Source organism: Mus caroli, chromosome 18, assembly GCF_900094665.2.
Source record: "Mus caroli chromosome 18, CAROLI_EIJ_v1.1, whole genome shotgun sequence".
In the NCBI taxonomy this organism is placed as follows: Eukaryota; Metazoa; Chordata; class Mammalia; order Rodentia; family Muridae; genus Mus; species Mus caroli.
Genome location: NC_034587.1, coordinates 71369682 through 71387051, shown reverse-complemented (window position 1 = coordinate 71387051; position 17370 = coordinate 71369682). Strand labels below are relative to the sequence as shown.

The 17370-nt window shown below is 47.6% G+C and overlaps 1 protein-coding gene across 1 annotated transcript in view; it reads left to right on the top strand.

The window, feature by feature from the left end:
• The first annotated feature begins 240 nt into the window (after nt 1-240).
• Lipg (lipase G, endothelial type) overlaps nt 241-17370 on the top strand; it is a 22730-nt gene continuing 5600 nt past the window's right edge. Inside the window, exons 1-8 of the mRNA XM_021150459.1 lie at nt 241-623; nt 4195-4376; nt 5994-6173; nt 7283-7394; nt 12341-12562; nt 13434-13676; nt 14529-14649; nt 15652-15870. Of these exons, the coding sequence (XP_021006118.1) occupies nt 527-623; nt 4195-4376; nt 5994-6173; nt 7283-7394; nt 12341-12562; nt 13434-13676; nt 14529-14649; nt 15652-15870 (1376 nt within the window). The 5' untranslated portion in view covers nt 241-526. The remainder of the gene's footprint in view (nt 624-4194; nt 4377-5993; nt 6174-7282; nt 7395-12340; nt 12563-13433; nt 13677-14528; nt 14650-15651; nt 15871-17370) is intronic.

Here is a 17370-nt window from a genome sequence, read left to right as displayed (position 1 = left end):
AGGCTGGCGACTCAGCAGCCCGTGGAGCGGGTCCGCGGTGCGTAGCTAGTTTCTCCCTGCAGGCGTCCACGTGGTGGGTGTGTGGCACTTTCATTCAAACTTTGGGAAGTTCTCGGTTTGGGCGTCAGTGAAGGTGTGACCAATCAGAGTCCCGAGACGGGAATAAATTATGCAAATATCCATCTGGCGATGGGTCAGATGACTAGAATACTTTAAAAAAGTACCTCTCCTGGAGTTCGCGGTGTGACAGCGGCGAGTCCCGGCTTCTCAGCGGCTCCGGGAGAGGACAGGTCGGGCTGGGCAGCGTGTCCCTCCACACGCTCGCTTTCCCGGTCGCCGCTCGCAGCGCTACCAACCTTCCAGGTTCTGCCAGCTGTCCACCCCATCACCTTCTGGCCGACACCCGGCCTGTCCACTTGTAGTCTCTGGGAGGTTTTAGTGGTTTCAAACCAAACCAAACCAACAAAAACAACAAAAAAGCCCAAACCAAAAACCTGCTTGAGAGGAGGGGGCGTGGCGGGAAAGGATGCGAAACCCGGTTTTCCTGCTCGGCTTTTGGAGCGTCTATTGTTACTTCCCGGCGGGAAGTATCACAACCTTGCGTCCCCAGGGGTCGCTGCGAGGTAACGTGAATTTATTTTTATTCTTCTTCTTCCCCCTTCTCTTCTGCGCTGGGCTCTCACTCAGCAGCCCGTGGAGCGAGTCCGCGGTGCGTAGCTAGTTTCTCAGTGCTTCTAGGTCCCAACGAAATCCTTTCCCACTGCTCTGTCTGTGTTCTCCTCCTGGGTGTTTGAGGCCACTTGTCTCGGCGTTTCAGATGAGAGCATCCGCTAGCAAGCCGTCCTGGAGGCTGCCGGCGGGCAGAGTGCGTGGGCTGGATTCCTCTCTTGTGCTTCCTTCCCAGCTTGTCTGGCTAGCTGAGCTGCCTTCTAGCCGCCCTTAAATTATATCATGTTTTAAACCTTGTCTGGTCTTTGGAGGTTAGTGAGGCTAGAGGATTCTTAGAAAGCGCTCTAACTTCCGGTGCCTCTCACCCCCACCCCGGCCCCCCTTCATCATGCTTAGGTGTCTTGGAAGTTAAGGTGGAGGGTTTCAGGTTGACAATCGCTTGTAGGGAACACCTGGTCTGTGACTGTGACATCCTCCCCGAATAATCTTCCTTCCTCTCCCCCTTCCCCTATTTTTCTTTAGCATCTTGCTCTTGCTTCTTTGGTTCCGAATAACACTCTTTCACTGGAGGCAGCCTGCCCTGGTGAAGTGAGGGAGGGGTCACCCAGAGCCAGCATGAGCTGGTTAAGCAGTGGAGGGTCCCAGAGCACGCAAACCAAGTCCTATCATTTCATTTAGTCTGCAGAGAGAGCGCCAGGAGCTAGGAGTCCACGTTACTTTACGGGTACCTGGGAGCTTAAATTGGAAGAGAAGGGGGGGGGGGAAGGGGCGGGGGCGCGAACCAACCTTCTCCTAGCTAGTGTTAGCTTGAAGGGTGACTTGAGGTAGGTGGCATCGCATCTGAAGTTCCTTCAACGTTCTGTGTTTGGTAGTTCAGAGTCTTGAGGGGATGGTGCCATTCGTTTGAAAAGTATCACTGCATCCCAGTACCAGGGACTCTTGGTGGTGGAGGAAGACAGCAAGGAGCAGAATAGACTGCAGTCCTTATCCTTGTGAGATCTAATATCAGCCGTTCCAACTAATGTATGCAAAGGGTACTCAGGAATGAGGCAGGAAAATGAAGCTGAGGAGGGAGGTTAAACTGTCCGTTTGCGGGGGGCGGGGTGTCGGGGGGGGGCACCTTTTATCGTGTGGTCAGGGAGAGCCTTATCTAGAACTTGACACCCCTCCCCCAGCAAGAAACTGAGAGGGTCATCTGAGTGAAGAACTATCGTGAAGGCCCAGAAGCCAAAGTGACCTGAAGTTGTAGGAACCAAGGTGGATTGCGGTGAGGTGAGGTCAGAGCAAGCTGGGGAATCAGGGTGGTCCTCCGTTATCTATGGATGGGTTTAGCTTCACTCTCTCTCCGGAGGCCAACAGCTCCCTTTCTTCCTAAGCTACCCCATCTGCTCTCTGCGAGAATGGCTCTCTCTCTCCCGGGGTTGGAGGACTGAACTGATAATGTTGCTAGCTCAAATTTCTGCCAGTTGGGGCTTCAGTTTCATGACAGCTAACCCGTGTTCGGGTCATGTGTCTTGAGCTGTTTTTTTTTTTTTTTTTTTTTTTTTTTTTCTTTTTGGATTTTTATCCCTCTTATGTGTAGCATATGTCCCCAGCCCCTTGTGTCTCCATGGCTATGGCTTCTCTGCCGTTTTCCTCCTTTTGTTCTCCCTTGGGGGTAGGGGATGGTATCTCAGGTAGCCTCGATTAGCCTCAGACTCACAAGCATGTGCTAGCTACCACACCTGGTTTATGGTGCTAAGGATCAAACTGTGATTTGTGCATGCCGGGCAGGCACTCAGCTGTCTTGAGTCCACTCCCTATTTCCCTGTGTACCTTTTAGATTCTGAAGATTAAATCCATGGCCGTAAGCATGCACTAAACACACTGTACTGCACAGCTACACATCCTTTGTCCCTTACAGCTATGATTGCTCATTATTATTTAAAAATTGGAAACCAGGGCTAGCTAAATTGTTCAGACTTGCCTTCAGTTCCCTCTGTACCTCAGGCAGGTCTCCAGCCTGCTGTCTTCCTGCCCTCAGCCTTCATAATAGCTGTGATTACAGCCTTGTGCTACTTATAAGAACTGGCTTATCCTTCTGTGTCTTAACTCTTGGCTTAAGTAAACTCCGGGATGCTCATTTGATCTCTCCCTGAGGTTTCCGGGTAACAGCTGAGTACACTCTCTTTGCCTGATCCATTATCGAGAGAGGTTTACTAGGATGGTTGGAGGAGTGGGTCAGGATGGTAGCAGTGTGGGTCAGTTAGTGACTATCTTAAATGACAATGTCATCATGGCCATAAGTGCCGCGTCCTAGGAGCAGGAAAGGGCAGCACTCTCTGTGACAGAGAGCAGGAAGGGACAGCTTTGCTGCTCGGAGGAATTTTCCCATGGCTTCTGCTGTTGGAGTAACAAACTGGTGCTTGTTGCCCCCGCAGAGAGCCCCCGAGAATGTGTAAGGTCTTTGAAGTAAGTGCTAGGACCCAATGGGAATACCAGAGAAAAGTCGTTTGTACAGTGGGTCAATACCCTTTTACCCCCAATTGCAAAATCCCAAACCTCTCAAAACTTGGAACTTGGGAACTTGCAGGGCAAAACCTGACCTTATATGCTCTCAACTGGACTGGCAGCAAATCCCCAGAGAAAGCTATTTGTAACCTTTGTAATTTTTTCTCTAGCGTGTGAGTTGTCCTATGTTTCTCTGCAGAAAAACATTAGTACATTTGGTCCTTGGGGGAATACCTAGGACTCTGCTGGGGCTGCCATGCAATGTGTGGTATGTTTCACAATGCTTGCCTCCCCCTTTGATGTCACTGTCACTCTCCCCGACACCCCCCTCCCCCTCCCCCAGTTTTGCTATAAAGCCCTGGCTGGCTGGATCTCACTATGTTGCTCATGTTGGTCTCAGGCTAGTAATCCTTTTTGCTTCAGCTCCCCAAGTGCTGAAGTTAGTCATTTGAACTAATTTGAACAGGTGTGAGCCACCAGGCCTATAGGGCAGGGGGTGGGGGTGGGGAAGGAGGGAATGGATGAGGACATATTCCCATGTACCTGGAACTCTCTAGCCCATGCTAGCCTAGGATACACAGGCATCCTGCCTCCACCTCATTCTGCCTCTGGGGTGCTGGTATTATAGGCACATACCATTGTGCCTGGCCAAAAAGATTTTTTTTTTTAAATCTGAAAATTTCTGGATTTTTGACTTGACTGGTCTTCAGCATTCCAGGAAAAGAGGACCCACTCTCCAAGGGCAGGAATTTGAAGGAGGGAAGGAAGGCAACATCAGTTTGGTAGGGAAAGATAAAGAGAAGTATGGTAGACAGCTACTTACTTTTGAGCTACAGAATTTAGTTCAAATGACTAATTAATACTCACTGAAGAGAATTGAGATATTGGATTTATAGTAGCTTTAGATTCCCTTAGGAGGCAAAGAGGAAACACTCAGTAGGTGTAAACAGTAAAATCCAAATGAAAAGGCTCAAGGTTGGATTCGAACTCACAACTCCAAGCACCACAAGTATTTACCCTGCTCTTTCTCCCCAGATGAGCATCATAAACCCACTGGAGTACCAGCTCCCGCCAGACCCTCTGTGGCTTTTCACATCCGCACTTCTAAGGACCCAGAGCAGGAAGGGTGTAATCTTTCCCTTGGTGACAGCAAACTCTTAGAAAACTGTGGCTTCAACATGACAGCCAAAACCTTCTTCATCATTCATGGATGGACGGTGAGCCCAGGAGGGGGTTCTGCAGCTTTATAGAAGATTTGATTCCTTTTGTTTTGGTCAATTAGAAAGAATAGCGGTGCTTCCAGATTCCAAATTCTCCCCCCCTCCTTCCTTGTGGGCTGCTTGTATTTCGGACAGCTGTGAAGAATGTAATGGGCGCTTCTCAGAGGGGGTAATCTGGACTCAGCAGGGTGGCATTTAGGGCTGGCATGCAATGGGCTTTCAGAAAGTGGTTCTCTTGAGGCAGGCAGCCCAACTCCTCTAGCTCTGAAGGAGCTCTAATTATGCTTAATTACATTGGCCAACCACTGCCTGGAGGGGAACCTTCTTACTCCAAGAGCAGAGCTGAACTGAAGCAAGTAACTGGCTCAGAGACTCGGAGGGGCCAGCTGGCCCGGTTGGCTGGCTTCTATTGGCATGCTGCCCTCCTGTTTGCATAGAGATGGCCCCGTTTAAAGGCACTGGGCTCTTTATGTGCCCTAGCTGAGCAATTTCCATTGAAAGGCCCATGACAAACTTCAACAAAAAGGGGCTTTAACACTCAGCTTCAGAAACCCTTGGCCAGCAAGGGATTTGTTCATTCATATAATGACAGTCTGTAGGAAAATGGCGCTATTAAGTGAACAGGTTTCTGCCTGGACTAATTGGGAGGGGACGTTCTTCGGCTTAATGATGAGAAATTCATATCCGTTACATTCTTGCTGGGGCTTTAGATCTACTGTCAACAGTTGGGGTCGTCGGGCTTGGGGGTTTTGGAAGGGTAGGAGTCTACTTTCCTAAAGTGAATGAAGAGAAGACTGAGGGCCTGTCTGTCTGTCCGTCTGTCTTCATCCCTCTGGACACGAGTGGAATCTCACATTTGAATTTCTCTAAGGTCCTCCTGTCAAAATGCAAATACTAACCGCCCGCAGCTTACAAGTGGGGAGCATTCCAGAAAGTTCTTTTGTAATGTGTTTGGAACTTGGAATGGCAGTTTCCCACAGAAGGAAGTTGTAAATAGTGTTTGGGTTCCCAGGCTAAGCACAGAAAATCTATTTATTTGATAATGTACATGTGGATCGGTTTACAACTGCTTCTAGTCATCATGTATAATGTTGCTTCTGTGTGTGTGTGTGGGGGGGATGTGTTCTGAGTTCTAGTTTGGGATTCCAGGGGTGGATTTTTCTTACTCCGGGGTCAAGAGGATGGCAGAGATGGGCTGTGGGGAAGGACTCATTTGTTAACTTGGTGTGAGTGACAGTGCCTCCCTGCATCTCCGAGGGAGGAGCTAATTCTCCAAGGCAACCTTCTCCAGCTCCCTGAAGGATGGGACCAGGCCACTTGCCTGACAGAGAGAGGGATTCAGATTAACATCAAGCCACCATCCATCATCACTAACACCCATGCAAAAGAGAGTAGGGCAGTGTAGCACAGCACATCAGCTGTGAATATTCTAATGGGAAACTGGAGCTATGAAGAGCAGTGGAGGGGAGGTGGGGAAGAAGCATCAAGCCTTTCTGCCTTCGGCTGACTTGCGCAGCCTATGTGAAGGATCAATCAGATGGGGAGAGGAGCATGGGATTTCTCAAGTCCAGAAGGAGAATTAAAAGGAGAATAATCGTTCTGTTCTCTTTGCAGATGAGTGGTATGTTTGAGAGCTGGCTGCATAAACTTGTATCAGCCCTGCAGATGAGAGAGAAAGATGCTAACGTAGTGGTGGTTGACTGGCTGCCCCTGGCTCATCAGCTGTACACGGATGCAGTCAATAACACCAGGGTGGTGGGACAGAGAGTAGCTGGGATGCTTGACTGGCTGCAGGTAAGCGGAGATGAAAGGGAGGCATCTTCCCCAACATTTGCAGAGCACGCGTTGTCACTGTGAACTTCAAGTATGATCAAAATCTCTAGCATTACAGTTTACTAAATTAAAGCCCTGCACGAACTACCTCAAATCCCTCACCAGAGCCTTTTAATTATTAATAGATCCCTGGGTTCCTCTGTTACTTTATTTGCTATTAAAAAAAAAAAAAGTCTTGCGGGAGATGAGTTCCTGATCTTAGAAGCCAATGCCCTCGGGGTGGTTGTGAATGGCCAGGAGCCACTCTTAATTAGAAAGAGCCAAAGACGGCTGCCATGCTAAGGGATGGCAAGGAGGCTGCTTTAGATAGATCAGCCACTGCACTGTTTGGAATAGTGTGTGAAAACAGATCTGGGGGTCTTGATTTACTTTTTGTAAGCTAACCGCTTGCCTGAGACTTATAGACTTAACAGGGGTTGAGCATTTCCAGCCTGGCTCTCCTCTCACCCGGGAATCCTATGAGTCCTGGCAGCATCCTGCGTAAGAATTGCGAGTGGTCATTCTTTGTTCTGACAAGCTTTAGAGAGTGTTTTCTGAGCCACAGGTCAGAGTTTCACCTCAGCATCCCCCAAAAAGGGAACACTGTATGTAGGAAACCAGGTAGTTTAAGGTGAGGAGTCAGAAGTTCTTGGGGGGTAGAATATAGAGGTCAAAGCCTAAGGGTACAGGTAGGTTGCAGGTCATTGCAGCCACAGCTGGCACTTTGGTCTGCAAAGTGGTGTCCTTTGGTGTCCTTTACTTCTACATTGATGCATCTGCGTCCTTTAAATTCTGCCCCAAAGAAAGGAAACCATTCTTCGCTTGTAGAGGAAAGGTCAGGCGCGACACCTGTAGTCACATCTTCCACCCCACCTCCTGGGCATTTCAAGAGCCACACCAAGTCCATTAGAACCTTCTGCCCTGGTGGACCATCCATATTGCATGCCAGCAACACTGGCAATGCTACAGGGAGTCTTATGCCTATGACCCCATGACCCTTCTTTTATCATGATGGGCTTGTTGAGTTGTTGGTAGCCCTGGAATCTCAGGATTACACTCTTCAGCTTATACTCTTCGACGATTTTCTGCAGGAGAAGGAAGAGTTCTCTCTTGGGAACGTTCACTTGATTGGCTACAGCCTTGGAGCACACGTGGCTGGATATGCTGGCAACTTTGTGAAAGGGACAGTGGGCAGGATCACTGGTAAGATCTGCTTCCAGTGTGTGTGTGTGTGTGTGTGTGTGTATGTATCTATATGTGTGTGTGTATATGTATGTATATATAAATAAAAATATATGTATCTATATGTGTGTATTATATGCATGTATATAAAAATATAAATATCTATGTATCTATGTGTGTATATGTGTGTATCTATATGTATGTATATATATATAAATATGTATTTGTATGTGTATATATGTATATATAATACAAATATATATATTTATCTATATGTGTGTTAAGTATGTGTGTGTATATATATATATACTATATATATGTGTATATGTATGTGTGTGTTTACCTATACACACACACACACACACATATATATATATGAGTTGTGTTAGCTGTGCCCTTCCATATGTATATATATGCATATATATACATATATTCCATATGTGTATATATATATATATATATATATATATATATATATATAAGCTGTGTTAGCCATACCTTTCTGACTTTTTTCCTTCCTGGGAGAAATTCAAGGTGGGGAAATACCAAGGTCTTTGAAAATAGGAACATAGTTTGGAAACCACTGATCTAGTTCACGAGGAGAGGAAACAGGCAGAGGTGAGACAATTTGCTTAGGGCCAAATAGCTAAGAACTATAAAGCAGGAGCCAAAGGGCCCTGCCCTGGCTTCCAAGCTTCTGAGTGTTCAGTTTTGGTTTCTACCCTTGAGATTCCAGAGAGTTGAGAAAGGAGCGAGTGGTAGAGTCTGCTTTGAATCCTGCCTCTGCTCTCTTACTTTATCGGCTGACACTTTCCAGGGTTCAGGATGTTTCTTTATCAGTAACTGTGACCTGTGCAGAATGAGTCATTGAATTTTGTAATTAAAGAGACTTTTTTTTTTAATTGAAATGGATTTTTTTTAATGCTTGAATTTGGACTAAATTATTCAACGATTAGGTAAAATGTCCAAGATCCTTTATTCATTGTTTGGAGGCTGTCAGTTACACAAGAGAGCTTCCTCCAACTAAGGCTGTTGGTAAATTTATTCCCCTGACCTTCTTTCTCCTTCCAGCATTACTTTACAGCCATCCATCCCTAGCTCCCGTCTCATCCCTAATACACTAAGGATGAGGTCTTAGATTTCTTTCTGTTGCTATAGTTGAATGGCACAGACTGGATAACTTATAGTGCATAGGAAGTTTTTTTTTTTTTTTTTCCTTCCTGGCATCTGTTTGCTGCATGCTAACATGATGGAGGGCATTTCATGATTAACTAGAACAATCGTGCTTGTTTAGGTCGTTCTTTCTCTTATAAAACCACCAGAATCAGGGCTGCAGAGATAGCTCCGTGGTGATAAGTATTGTCTGTTCTTCCAATGGACCCAGGTTCAGTTTCTAGCAACCCACATGCAGCTCACAACTGTCTCCAGGACAGTACCTCCAGTTCCAAGGGGTCTGACACCCTCACACCAATGCACATAAAATAAAATAATAAAATAAATTACTTCAAAAAAACCCAACCCACTAGAATCTAGTTGTCAATCTTACCCTGATGACTTTTTCTGATGCTAATTGGCTCTCAAACATCTCACCCCCAAATACCATGGATAATCTGGGATTACTTTTTCTGTCCATGAATTTTGTGGGGAGGACACATTTAAGTCACAGTTAGAGGGCACCTAGAAGAAAAGGAATGACCATCTTTCCCTGTAGTGCTTTTATTTTAAGACAGTACTCAGGTGGAAAGGAGTCTAATAGGTGTGCATACTGAGAGTCTAATAGGTGCACACGGAGTCTAACAGGTGTGTATACGCAGATTGATAGGTGCACACAGAGAGTCTAATAGGTGCACACAGAGTCTAATAGGTGCACACACAGAGTCTGGTGGGTGTGTACACCCTCAGATTAATAGATACACACATAGTCTAATAGGTGTACACACATCTAATGGGTGCACACATAATCATATACATACAAACTCCTTTAGAGCCAGTGATTCCATCCAGCGTAGCTCGAGAGCCCTTCCTCCTGACTTGTAGTGTACAGGGGCTTGAACTGTCCAAAGGAGGCCATGATTGTGTGGCCATTCTCCAGTGTTCCAGAGCCGGGTCAGCCAGGGGCAAACTTGTAGCACACATGTGGTCTCTACCAGGATCAAGGTCCAATGTGTCCTTGGGAACAAGGACAAACCAAAGACTTGGTTTTCCCCTGTTTCTAGTTTGAGGAGAGATAGGGCTAGCAACAGAGCTTCCCAGTTCATTTTGCTTGTTTGAGTGCTAACTGCTGAGGAAGAGGCCTCAGGGTAGTGTAGTGATACCACCGTGCAGAGACCACAGGTGCCCTTAGCTCAGGGCCTTTAAGAGACTTGAGTCCCAGGCTTGTTTGGCTCAAGGGTGTGGGTTTTGCAGAAGTTGAACCTTCCACAGCTCCAGACAGCAATCTGTGGAGCAGAGGGAAGAGGTCATGCATTCCTAACTGGATCAGCAAGAACTGAGCAGGTAGATTCTTTTAAGAGTATGACTGAAGCCAGGCGTGGTGGCACATGCCTTTAATCCCAGCACTTGGGAGGCAGAGGCAGGCAGATTTCTGAGTTGGAGGCCAGCCTGGTCTACAGAGTGAGTTCCAAGACAGCTAGGGCTACACAGAGAAACCCTGCGTTGAATTCCTCCCCCCGCCCCCCCAAAAAAAGAGTATGACTGTATGACCAAGGTTTGCATCCTGGGCAGGCTATAGGATAGGTGTTGTTTAACATCCAACCCTTAAGCATATGGTACTTCCTCCATGCTATCTGTAAGCCACACAGTAACCTTGCAGCTTTCACAGATGGGGGAAGGAGGACCGGATGATTCAAAAATTAGCCCAATATCTTGCCCAATATTAAGTCACAGATCTGGGATTCAGGCCAGGTTACTAGGTTTCAGGGCCTGCCCTTAGCTACTATCTAAAAGTATAGATATAATATATAGTAATAATAATAATAATAAAAAAATCAGATCATGTCACTTTTCGCCTTAGCTTGTGGGCCAGGGATGTGTGTCACACAGTCCGAGCAGGGAGCTGGCTCAGTCTGGGTAGGTGAAGGCCCCACACTGGCCTGGGAGGCCCCCTCAGCTGTCGGCATTCCTCCAGCCCAGCTTCGTTTCCATGGAGTTGCCCGTCTGGTGGGGACCTTTGTTTGCGCCAAGCAAAGAGCCCCTCTCTTGTATTGGTTGCAAAGCATAATGTTCCTCTTCTTTCTTTTCCCCTTCGGTGCACATGGTGAGAGGCAGGGAGACGCTTCTGTGCCACAATGTGGCCTTGCAGCCTATCAAACAGGACACTGGAGACCATCCTGGAAGGGCACACTTTCATGCCATCTTTCTTCTGGTCCTGGGCTAGGGTTGAGCCCTAAGTAGCCTGGGATCCCTTTCTGCCATGGTCACCCATAAAACCATCTAGACTTCTCTCACTTGCTGGTTTTGGCCTCCACACGTTTCCATGAGCCGTGAATCTTAGTCTGTTCATTCTAGAAAGCAGCTCTGCCTTTGTCCTAAAGCCACCTTCTCACACGCACCCGGTGACCTCACCGTTCCCTCGACCTGATCTGGGGAACATGGTTCTGTCGCCCATTGCCTCTTTCCAAGATGTGGATTGGCTGGGTGTTGTGACGCTTGCTTTCATCCCAGCAGAAGCAGGTAGATCTCTGAGAGTTCAAGACCAGTGTGGCTTATACAGTGAGTTCTACAAGAGTGTGGGGTGTGCAACTGGACAGAAGCCAGTTCCCTGCTGCAGAGAGGTTGGTGGGAAGGGTCTGCTTTTAGGCATGGAGGCTGCAGCATGTGGCGCTGGTTAGCGTTCTGCCAGCTCCCGGGGCTCTTGTCCCAAAATAAATGAATAAATAAATAATAAACAACACAAAACGAATGAGGTGAGTTTTCAGCCATATCACCTCCAGGCCTTGGTGTCTCTAGACTAGGGTCTCTCAGTCTGGGAAATGCTGCTCTGTGGGGCCCATGGAGATTTGTGGGTGTATGTGTGCGTTTGTGCGCATGCGTCAGGGCCATGTGACACGGTTTAGGATGTGTATCTGCATCTCTGGCCTGTCCTCAGTAGATGCTGCTAGTTCTCCTACCCACAAGTGCCATAAACAGGAATTTCTTCTGAAATCAACCAGACGTTTCTCGGTGATGAAAGCACTTCCCGGGGTCCAACATTGCTCAGGATGAAATAGGGCCCATTTCTTACTGCTTAACTTGTTCCGCATTGTTTATTTATTTATTTATTTATTTATTTTCATCTGTAGAGCAAGGAGCCTTCCTGATTGGGACAAATTCAGTTCATTCAATCACAGTTTGATAATTGTATATATATACAGACAAGTTCTTAAGTTCTTAATCTCTTATTTATTTATTTATTTATTTATAACATGAGCTATATAAATTGAGGCCCGAGGTTCCACTTCATATATGATCCTGAAGACTAGAGAAAATTCTCAGTGTCTGGTCCACAAGCCACTGACTTTTAGGGTCACCTGGAGAACCAATCTACATTTATGCTTTGCTGGGGGTGGGGTGGGGTGTGAGAGTGTGGGGGCTCCCATTCACTCTTTTTTTGGGGGGGGGGTTCGAGACAGGGTTTCTCTGTGTAGCCCTGGCTGTCCTGGAACTCACTCTGTAGACCAGGCTGGCCTCGAACTCAGAAATCTGCCTGCCTCTGCCTCCCAAATGCTGGGATTAAAGGCGTGGGCCAACATTGCCTGGCTCACTCTTTCTTTTAAACAATGTTGCTATGTTTGTTTAGATCAGAATGAGAAGTCAGCATTAAGTCACACCCTGTGGTGCACACTTGACCAGTTGCCTCCCCACATGCTCTCCTGATGCATCTGGCTTAGAGAGCATCTTCCCTCAGCACACGTGGACTCTACCGCAAGACTCAGCAGCGCAGCACCTTGACCCTGACACTAAGTTCGCTTGGGCTTCCTCTGCTGCAGGTCTGGATCCCGCCGGTCCCATGTTTGAAGGGGTGGACATCAACAGAAGGCTGTCCCCGGACGATGCAGACTTTGTGGACGTCCTGCATACCTACACGCTTTCCTTTGGCTTGAGCATTGGGATTCGGATGCCTGTGGGTCACATTGACATCTATCCCAATGGCGGTGACTTCCAGCCAGGCTGTGGATTCAATGATGTCATCGGATCTTTTGCATATGGAAGTGAGTCTCTATGTGTCCGTCTGGTGCTGGATTCACTCTATCCGTCTTGTGAGTCAGCCCGAGCTGTTAGTGGAGTTAACAGAGTTCAATTAATCACTCCTACCTCTTCCCACAGTGGTGACACACACTGCTTGCCTGTTAACATTCACCTGCTTCCAAATCACAGTCGTTATTAATTAATTTTCCTTCTGCTTGAGACAGAGTCTCATTACGTAGCCCTGGCTGGCCTGGGACTTGAAATGTAGACCAGACTGGATTCAAACTTACAGAGATCTGCCTCCCACTGCCTTCTGTGTTAGAGATATGTGCCACCATGCCCAGCATGGTATTTCTACCCAGACAGCTGTTAGGGCTTAGTGACTACCACATAGCTGCCCTTTGGTACTCAATCTTATTCCCTCTCCTGTCTGTTTTAATGTTTTTTTGAGACAGGGTCTCTGTAGTCTCTATTGTACTGGAGCTTGCTATGTAGAATAGGCTGGCCTCGAACTCACAGAGGTTCTCCTATCTTTCTGCCTTGAATTGTTGGGAATAAAGGCATGTGCCACCACTCCCGGTGGACAGCCTCCTGTTGATGCCCATCCCTTCAGACATGGGTCCAGGGGGATTCAGATCACTTTTAGTATATGAACTCTCTTCTCTCTGTTTCTTGGAGTAAATACTGCTGCCTTCTCTCACAGAGTGGACCGTTACTGTTGCAGTGGTCTTCAGTTCCTCTGTATCTTAGTAGGAGCTTGGAATACCCCCGAGCCTGTGTTAAGAATCACCCACTGCCAGCCTTAACAAACCTAACTGGCGCCAATGAGTGTGTATTGACCACTGACTGAGTGGTGGCTCATCCCACGTGCTCTCTGTCCCGTGTTTTCCTCAGCAATCTCAGAGATGGTGAAATGCGAGCACGAGCGAGCCGTACACCTCTTTGTCGACTCTCTGGTGAATCAGGACAAGCCCAGCTTTGCCTTCCAGTGCACGGACTCCAGCCGCTTCAAAAGGGGGATCTGCCTCAGCTGCCGGAAGAACCGTTGTAATAACATTGGCTACAATGCCAAGAAAATGAGAAAGAAGAGGAATAGCAAAATGTATTTAAAAACCCGGGCTGGCATGCCTTTCAGAGGTAACTTACCTTCCGGCTCCCAAGTGCCCCTTAGGCTTTTTTTACTCTCTTGAAGAGCAGGGTGTGTAGTAGCAGCTCAGGGGAGCTGTGGTCTACTTAGCTGTAGCAAGTTATTGCCAATCAGATCACATTACGCATGCCCTAGTAACGTGGCTCCATAGAAACCCAGGGTAAGGACCCTTTTGTGATATAGATACTACCCCATAACCATCAGTATCAATATCTTAAAATTCTACCTTGCGTTTGGTCTTCCTTCCTTCCTTCCTTCCTTCCTTCCTTCCTTCCTTCCTTCCTTCCTTCCTTCCTTATTTTTCTTTCTCTTTCTTTCGAGATAGGGTTTCTCTGTATCTGGCTGTCCTGGAACTCACTCTGTAGACCAGGCTGGCCTCAAACTCAGAAATACCCCTGCCTCTGCCTCCCGAGTGCTGGGATTAAAGGCGTTAAGCCACCCCTGGCACATTTCGTTTTTCAAAGCATGTTCATGTTCCATAGATGTGAAACAATGTACCCAGATGGTTGGTTGAATAGTTTCTACTTTAATAACCTGTTTACAATAGTTTGTGAAACATCGTTTTATACAGGAAGACCTTGAGACTCAGAGAGGTTTGTACCTCAGTCCCTAATCCAGTGTCACACAGAAGAAAATAAATAGCTCCAAGTGTCCGAACATCTGACTGCCAAGGTCAGGGTCCTTCTTCAGTGATTTTTTTTTATGCTTTCAGGCAGAGCAAGACCAGAGCCAGGCTGAGACTAGCCTGGGCTAGCAGGATGTTTGTCTCTAAAATTCAGTGTGCTGTATGACTCTTGAGATGCAAGCAAGGCTCACAGAGGTCTCTGTTATTGTCTCTGCAGTTTACCATTACCAGCTGAAAGTTCACATGTTCTCTTACAATAACAGTGGGGACACCCAGCCCACCCTCTACATTACCCTGTATGGTAGCAACGCAGACTCCCAGAACCTGCCCTTGGAAATGTAAGTGCGAGCGTTCTGGGCAACTCCGATTCAGGACAAAGAACGAGTTGGCCCAAGATTGAGAGTGCAAAGGAAGGCACTGGAAGAAGCATAGGAGAGACAAGCCAGCTTGCCCGGGGGAGGAATAGGGTGGTTCTAGCTGGCATCCGTGTCTTCTCTTTCCTCTCGTCTACTGTGTGTTCTCCAAGTCCTTGACTCAGAGGGCTTCAGGGAGAAAAGCTCCTGAGATGAGTCAGCTGTGTGAGAAACTGCTGGATCAGCTGCCCAGAGACGGCTGTTTTATCTCAGGCAACGCCTGACACCAGAGGCTTTAAGGGACTATATGTCATCCCTGGGTCTTCTGTAGTGGTCATCTGTGGGAGGGGTTTGTAGAAGTCTGTAGTGATTGGTTGAATTCCCACCATGCGCAGAGCATCCTCCTGCCAAGTGATGTTGGCTGGGTGTGGCGATGCAACCTGTAATCCCAGCAGTTGGAAGGTGGTGGCGGGAAACTTGTGAGTTCCAGGCCAGCCTGAAAAATACAGTGGGGCCTTGTCAGCAAGGAATAAGGAAGGAAGGAAGGCCACTAGAGTCATACTTGTAAGGGCCCAGCCTTGCTGGAAGACAAGGCTAGACCATCTACAATTGCTAGCTTGATGTGGCAAGGCAGCCCATGCAAATTGGAAGAGGAGGAAGGGTAAGGGAGGGAGAAGGTGAGACTGTAGCCTCTGAGCTGAGGGACAGCATGCTTGCCTTAGGGAGGTGACTTTGTGTCTTCTTTTTTTTTTTCTGTCCTTCTTGTATTGTCTCTTAGGAGTTAGTGGCACAAAGGGAGAACTTCTCGGGAATGGTTTTGATAAGAAGTCGGGCTCTTTGGGCAGAGTTATCTGTCATGTGGAGTGCAACTCAGCTTCACGGCCATGTCATAGTCCATGGTCCTTTGAGGTGGGGGCATGGAGGGTGGGAGGTGGGCAGTTTCCCAAGGGGCAGGGGAATGAGATCAGCCTCGGTCTCACCTTGCAGAGTGGAGAAGATTGAGCTGAATGCCACAAACACCTTCCTGGTCTACACTGAGGAGGACTTGGGCGATCTCTTGAAGATGCGACTTACCTGGGAGGGGGTAGCCCATTCCTGGTACAACCTGTGGAATGAGTTTCGCAACTACCTGTCTCAACCCAGCAACCCCTCGAGGGAGCTGTACATCCGGCGAATTCGTGTCAAATCTGGGGAAACCCAGCGCAAGTAAGTGCTCCTGCCCTTGTCCGTCTGAGTGAGAGGAGAGCACCAGGCTCTTCTGCATTTCCTCCTTGCTCGAGTAGTATGCAGAGCCACCAGCGAAACCTCAACTGACTGTGCAAGGACTATGACTCCCAAATAAGGGCTTCTGGAAACTGTTGTACATCTTATGTCCTGATCACAGCCCCTCAGGAGGACGGGATGGGCAAGGGCTGTCTGGAGTTCAGGGCTTGTTCTGTGCGCCCAGTCTTGTGCCAACCTCGAGGAAGTGGACTTTCTCTGGTCAGGACTCTCTGGGCAGATTGGAGCATCTGGGTCCGTGGGTGATGTCTTCCATGGAACCTACCCGTCCAGAGCTCACTTTCCAGAGCATTGTCAGGTCTCCAGAGGCTCCAAGTCACAGCTGGGGTTGTAACTTCCACTCTGCTGTGCCAGCTGGCAGCCTCTGACTTCTTTGAACACCAAACTGGGAGATCCAGATCTTTATATGTCAACTCTTGTGGCTGTGCTCTAACCCTGCCAAGGAGGGCTCAAAGGCAGTGTCGCCCGGGAGACCTTCCTCAGCAGAGGAGGGTTTTCTCCTCCAACCTCTGCAGTGACCACCATCAGCCTCAGGTTGGGGGATGCCAGCCATCTCCTTTTTGTTTTTCCTCTGACGTTGTCTCCATAATTCTTCCTGTGTCTATCGTCTGGCAGCAAAGGGAGAGAATTGACGCATTGGAAAGGGAGCAAATCCTTTCTTAGAGTGTCTGGTCTAGGAACCTGGGATTGGCAATGTTTTGAGAGGGGAGCTGTAAGCACCCAGCCTGTGATCTCTGTAATTGTACCTGTTCTAGTCCTCTGCAGTCTTAAGTGCAGCCTGCGCTCACAGGTGCGGTAGCAGAAACACAATGATTATAGCAAAACGTTTCAGACACAGTAAACGCTCACTATCGAGACTTGACAAATACAAGCAATTTCCCATATTGAATTCAGATATAGGATTTCAAAAGCCAGAGGTCACAGAAGCTCTTGTCGTCAATTCTGCGCCCCTCCCTTCTTTCAAACCAGGTGGAAGGGGAAGTTTGCATTAACTAATGGTAATGTATTTCCTTCCTTTTTGTTTTTTACACCCACTGGTACTTTTTGTTTATACCCATTAGCAGTATGTAGAATTTGTTTAGATGCATCTAGATTTCCCACAATTGGACATTTATGAGTTGGTCTTAAACATTCAGATGTTGTCTATGGAATTTATCCAATAACCTTAGATGTAGTCTATCGATACTTAACGCTCCAAAGTGGTTGGACCAGTTTTCTCTCTTGGCCCTAGCGTTACAGCTTCCCTCTTCTGTTTCCTTGCCCACAATGGGACACTGTTGCCATTCTGTGAGATGGGAGCAGGTCTCTTGGCATTGTGTTAAGTCACATTTTCTGATCATGAATGAGATAAGCTATCTATCTATCTATCTATCTATCTATCTTTATACATACAGACACACACACACACACACACACACACACACA